The 6000-nt window shown below is 50.8% G+C and overlaps 2 protein-coding genes across 3 annotated transcripts in view; one reads left to right on the top strand and one right to left on the bottom strand.

Moving 5' to 3' along the window:
- Positions 1 to 830: 830 nt before the first annotated feature.
- On the bottom strand, positions 831 to 3309 carry LOC147648320 (uncharacterized). The gene is made up of 2 exons (XM_086869689.1): positions 2906 to 3309; positions 831 to 2106 (listed from the first exon to the last, which is right to left on the bottom strand). Exons 1-2 carry the CDS (start codon positions 3307 to 3309, stop codon positions 2040 to 2042), a joined length of 471 nt encoding a protein of 156 aa, XP_086725815.1. The 3' UTR covers positions 831 to 2039.
- LINGO2 (leucine rich repeat and Ig domain containing 2) overlaps positions 2389 to 6000 on the top strand; it is a 487296-nt gene continuing 483684 nt past the window's right edge. Inside the window, exons 1-2 of one of the 2 annotated variants that reach the window (XM_086869686.1) lie at positions 2389 to 3412; positions 5608 to 5664. The gene's annotated coding sequence lies outside the window, so the exon portion shown is untranslated. The remainder of the gene's footprint in view (positions 3413 to 5607; positions 5665 to 6000) is intronic. The other variant, XM_086869687.1, reaches the window with a different exon arrangement.

The raw sequence follows: 6000 nt of genomic DNA, 5'->3' as shown, positions 1-6000 counted from the left end.
ACATTTGATTTCTTTTTCTGCAATGTTGTTTCATCTCTTCCGAAACCCAAACACCTACAAGTGAAAGCGAACGGCAAGCTTCTCAAGCTGCCCTAAGGTTGGGCATCTTACTGCAAAAGTACATTTTATGAATCACAAAATATCCGCAATACACTCATCTGGTCATCTCAACTGAGATTTTACTGAAGAGACACAGGAGTGTAGTTAAAGCTTTCTTTAGCTCCATTGTTTAATGAAGTTCCTTTTGGTGATCCCTTCTGCTTAAGTTTCAGTCTTTACTTTTTTCCAGATTTCACCTGTAGCATCTCCTTTCTTCAAGAACAACTCCAAGGGCCCCAGTGATAACCTTAGCATTTTCTTGTTTTTAGTTTTATTTTGTAATAATCCAGTTCTTATGTACAGCTATCTTGCTTTGTCTTCTACTTAGAGTAACACTCTAAAGGCAGCAATATTCAGAAGAATCTCTCATTTCTCATTGTCAGTACACTCCTTGGAGTAGATGTACTACTTTATCTTGCTGTTTATATGTCTTCAGAAAAATTACACTGAACTGGCAAATTTTAGAAACTTCTATATGCAATATGGAATTTCTACTGCATATTAGTGTAATTTCCTCAGAATAGCTGTTACTAGCCCTCCACAGAAATAATTTTTTTCTGGATTTTTTTTTTTTTTTAAACTAATTACTGTTAAATAGCTGGGACTCAATACTAATTACTGTCATTGTGCACTCAATTTGAAACCAGTTCAAGGAATACTGCACTATGCTGTCAGTGCTTTATAAAAATGGGTTAATTGAAAGAAGTCAGTGAGTTAATTACTTTTGAATCTAGAAAACAGGGCGTTTATTTTATGGAAAATAAAACCAGGTATCATTTTCCAGTGTTCTCTCAACTTTCCCGGAACTCTCAATCATTTCATTATGGATCATTCCTTCTTATTATTGCACCCTATAATGCAGTATAAACCACAGTTCTCCTGCATGGATGTTTAGCATCATTCTGGATTAACAGTGCTTCATTCCATTGATGACTGCATTATGTGTTTTACAGCATGATCAGATGTCAAATCAGCATCAAGATACTGCTCTTTAAAGTCACGTCATATTTTTTAATGGCTAAAGGTAACTGGCCTTTGGTTTGTCTCCCTGTCTGTGTGTCTTATGCCACAGAAGGAGCCAAGAGGAAGCAGGAAGTCTTGGTAAGACTGAAATTAATCCTGAAGCTGACTAAAGAAGCTAAATGGAAAAGCTGCTGCTGTAAAGACAACAATTTTCTATCTCTGAAATATGGCTAGTTATCAGGGCTAGTGCTTGGGGATGTTGCTTGAAAAAAAACCACACAAAAAACCCAAACACATAACCTTGGACATTGGTGGTAAAAGAATAAAGGACTATGTTTCATTTGTGTTAGTTTCCTTCATTCTACGTCTTTCAACATCACATGTCTGGGTTATGTATGTTTTCATTTTCCTCACACCCTGTTACGTTAGTAAAAAGCTGTGCAAACTGTGTATGTGCACACACTCAACCGTGCATTTGTGAAAGAGAGAATGCAAGTATTGCACGACTCACAGCTACTATTTGATTCTTTGTAACCTTCATTTCACTGCTCCTACCGGTAAGTGAAATTGCTCAATCAAATAAATTTTTCGTCCGTTTCGTCCGTTTTAGAACATGCAGGTTTCTGAGGACTGCAGTCTCCAGACAGCTTTCTGTCTGGACAGGGATACGGATTGCTGCCACTTTAAAAAAAAAAAAAATAAATAAAAAGAAGTAACAGATCGTTCTTAGGATCATCTTAGGGACCTGGTATTGCTGCTCCTGACTTGCTCAGTGTAAACCTGACACTCCACGTCCTCCATTATAAAATGTGTTAAATCCAACTATTTCAAAGAGTACAAAGAACGCAGAGTGAGGTACGGAGCTCCAAACCCCATGAAGCACTAACTTCCGCAAGTGCAGGGAGGAACGGGGCCAGCAACAGCTCTTCCAGCAGCAAGCGCAAGCCAAGCAAGAGACGAGGAGGCTGGAGACGCCCTCACACCACCGACGGGGTCAGCGTCCTCTCCGCAGCACGGTCCTGGGGAAGCCTCGGACGCGGCCGCCTGCAGAACACAAGGCCGACGGCGACGGTCATCGCTCCGCAGCCCCCGTCCTGTCCAGCCCGTGCCCGCCGCGGCGCCGCGCCAGACCCCAGCCAGCCCGTGCCCGCGGGGCCTCCCCGAGGCGCCGGCGCCCCCTCACCCGCCGGACGGTGCCCTCGTCTCTCCCGCCGCCTCTCCCGGAGCGTGCCCGGAGCGGCCCCGAGCGGCGCCGTCGGGCGTGCAGCGGGACGGTCCCGGTGCGAGCCGCGGGGTCCCGCCGGCCGCGAGCCCGCGCCCCCTCACCGCGCCGCCCTCGAAATGGCGGCCCAGCCGGGCGGGTCTGCCTCCCCCGCGCGCGCCCCCGCTCCCGAGGGAGACACCCTCCGAACCGCGGCACCCCGCGGAGCCGGGGGCGCCCCGACCTCCGCGCCGCGGAGCCGCCCTGCTCTCCCCGGAACGCGGAGGGGCGGGAGCAAGGATGGAAGAGGGGGTATCAGATGCGCCGCCGCCCGCGTCGGAGAGGCGGGGGCACCGCGTCTTGCGGGGCTGCGGGGGCGCCGCACGCGCTCCCTCCTCAGGGCGGGGAGGGTTAATAAAGGCCGGCGGCCGCCTGCCCACGGCGCGGCCACGGCCGGGGACACCTGTCCGCGGGCCCAGCAGTCGCTGGGATAGGGGTGGGTGCCTCGCCCGCCCGGTACTCCGCGAACCGCTCTGCCTCGGCGGCACTCGCCGGCGTGTGAGCCGCCGCGCGGAAGGAGCCGCTCCGCCTCTGACAGAGACGCGCCCCCTCCTCCCCGCCCCACCGCCCGCCCGCCCTCACCTCGAGCTGGCGCTACCGCCCCGCTCTGCCGCCGCCGCCTCGCCCGTTCGCCACTGCGCCCCGCTGCTGTCCCCCTGGCGCCTGGCGCCGCCGAGGGGTAGGTGGCCAGCCCAGCCCTCTCCCCTGCTGCCCTGCTGCGGTTGCTGCGTCTCTCGTCCCCCGCTGCAGAGAAGTCGCAGCGGCGATTGCCAAACGGGAGGAGAGGACAGGAGAGGAGTGGAGCCGCCGGCGGCTCGGGCAGCGCGCTGCGTCTGGGTCTCCGGGGATGGACTGGGCTTCGTCCTGCGCCTCAGCCTGCCCGCGGAGAGGAGGGCGGTGATCGTCCGCCCAGCCCGGCAGGGAGGAGAGGCTCCCCGGTTAAATGTCACGGCTCCCCGTCCGCTCCCCGCCGCCACCCCGCGCATCGCTCACCTCGGGAGGGGGCTGTGAAGGTGGCGGCAGAGGCAGCCCCGGCTGCGGCGCGCCCCGCCGCCGCTCGCCGTGAGGGAGCGCCCCGGCAGCCGCCAGGTAAGGGACCGGCACCCTTCCGGTGCCGTCGGGGGTAGCGGCCGCGGGGAGCCCGCCCGCAAGGGCAGAATAAGTTTCTCGGGGGGGGGGGGGGGGGGGGGCTCTGGAGGAGAAGAGGATCCCCGCGTCGTGGGGGTCTGTGCCTCCCGATGTGGGGGCTGCGGGGGGGTGAGAGTCGGCGGGACGCGGCGCAGCGGAGCCCTCCACGTCTCCCGCCCTGGCTGGCCTCGTCCCCAGCCCCCCGAGGGCTCTTGGACAGGCGGCGGACGGAGCTGCCCGCCCGGCAGCGGGGGTGGTGAAGGGGGGTGTCAGGCTGCCCCAGTCGCGGGCTGGGGACGGGGGGGGCGGGACGCAGTGCCCAGCATGACACCTTCTCTGGGGAAGAGCTTTCCCCGCCGAGCGGGGAACCGTGCGGTGGGAGCAGGAGTCCTCCGGGGGCTCCGAGCGACGTGACACAAACACAATAGTCCTTTGTCACCAGCGAAGAGATGCTTCTACACCTGTGTCCGCTGCTGTGGTGGATGTGGTCGCTGGAGTACGCGCGTCAGTAAAGTGGGTCTTGGGGGGTAATGGTGGTGGTGCCCGGTGAAGGCACTGTTTTATCTTTTGCACAGCAAATCCGGAATAGCCCCCCCTTTTAGGAAGCAGCTCGAAGTACATGCAGGTGCTTCTGAACATACCTGGAAGAAAAATAACGGCAAGAAAATCATCTACTGATTCATCATTTGTCCAGTCTCTTGAGTCTAAAATAAAAGGTTTTGCAAGTCCTGTTCTATAGTTGCTGGAGTAAACAGCAGTGCTTCAAACGTTCTTAAGCAATTTTCCCTCTAGCTCTCCTTGCCAAGCAAAGAACTGCAGTGTGGGTTTTTTTACATACTGCTGTCTTAAAATACTGTTCTTTCAAAAGACTTTCTCATTTAAAAAGAAAAATCTCTCAGAAAAAAAAGGAAAACGTCTGAACACTTCAAAAATAAATCAGATCTGAACTTGCATTGCTTGCCAAGTGCTGGGTGGTGGTGGTGGTGGGGGCAGAAAGAAGCGCACATTTTCTGTGCCTTTGTCATGAAAATGAACCATGCAGTCTTTATTTCAGTCAAAACTACAGCACTAAGGAATGGAAGTGAAAATTAGTTTGCATAGTGTTCATGGAGGTAAGCCATAACCTGTAAAGCATGAACACAATAATTCTGAAGCCCCACTTTTTACGGTGACACATCTGGAATCAACAGATCTGCAACGTAAAGTATGTGTAAGATTTCACCTCAAACCAATGTACATGCCCTAAAATAATTATCTAGCATTTAACTTACCATTCAGAACTGTAACAGCAGCCTCCATATGAAAAATCAAAAAACCCATGCGCTGGAAGGTAGAATAAATGGATGTGCTTTCTTGAGCTTCTACCTTACAATGAAAAGCCCAAAATAAAATACATTGTCTGTTACTTCTGTGCCATCAAGGCACCAACAGTTCTTTTAGAGGCTACACCCTTTCCAGGAAGTGTTTAATTTTAGAGTTGGAGCTGCTGTGTGGTCTGCTTTGCTACATAATGAGCCACACTGATGAGTGCACTAACGTCAGTGTGTTCCTACTCCTACTATGTATATAATACATGTAAATATCCCAGTTAAAATGGGATTTGGAATTTTTTCTTCAGATCAGCACTTAAAATGATTGGCTTCTCAGCTACTGTACCACTACTTCCTTATTTTTCTTGGAAAGTAATGATTTTGACAGTAGCTACTACATGTGCATCAGAGCAGCAATAGTATTCCTTTTAGGTAAACAGAATATCCCTGAAAACTGTTTTTACTGCTCCGAATTCCCTCTTCAGAGAGTAGGAATAACACCTACATAGGCTGAACAACACAAGATGTGCTCAGATACATAGAAACAGCGTGGTTTGGTAGTATAACAGGTTTCAGATCTTTTGTTACTTTTCTAGAATCCAGACATTCTATGAAAGGGCTCCAGGAGGAAATGTTATCCTGCGTAGTAGCAGCAAGAGGTGAAAAAATACAAAGTATTAGAGAAGTTGTTAGTTTAAGCAGCTGTCCATAAGTACTCTGATTAATAATCTGCTGGCATGCTACTGTGAACTAATACCAGGATTTGAGTATCCTGCAGTTAAGACAAAAGACCAAAGTAACTTGCCCTTTGTAGTTCTGAAGCTGTATCGTTTTTCTTCAATGCAGACATTTAAGGAGGTCTGAAGGTTGGAATATTAGCGGCCCTGTGCTGAGTTTAACAATGTAAGTCTATATTAGTGCTTTTTTCATATCTTGTATTAAGACCATTCAAATAACATAAACACAGGGTGGGTGTGGTTATTGGTGAGGTAGGGTATTGCTAAGGATTCTAGGAGGATTCCTGTGGTGATTTTTCTAAGTCATGGTGATATGACTGTTGCTTGATTTTAGAGGGTTTGTGGGGTTTTTTGTGGGTTTTTTTTTGGTTTTTGGGGGTTTTTTTTTTGGTTTTTTGTGTACCTTTTGGCTGTCTAAGCCCTAGTGAATATAGTGGGGGGGACGGAGGGGGAAAGGTTAAGGAGTTCTGAAGGCTCTGTATGTAGCTGTTGGTTCATTGGC

The sequence above is a fragment of the Cyanistes caeruleus genome, chromosome Z (assembly GCF_971803275.1).
Source record: "Cyanistes caeruleus chromosome Z, bCyaCae1.hap1.1, whole genome shotgun sequence".
In the NCBI taxonomy this organism is placed as follows: Eukaryota; Metazoa; Chordata; class Aves; order Passeriformes; family Paridae; genus Cyanistes; species Cyanistes caeruleus.
The sequence above is the reverse complement of the archived record's forward strand: the minus strand, read 5'-3'. Positions and strand labels throughout refer to the sequence as shown.

Bases quoted from the DNA above. Each gene is read 5' to 3' on its own strand.
- LOC147648320 (XM_086869689.1), bottom strand. From the start codon at position 3,309: ATGCGCGGGGTGGCGGCGGGGAGCGGACGGGGAGCCGTGACATTTAAC. The intron at 2,107-2,905 runs GTGAGGGCGGGC...TGTGTTCTGCAG, and splicing joins GGCGGTAGCGCCAGCTCGAG to GCGGCCGCGTCCGAGGCTTC.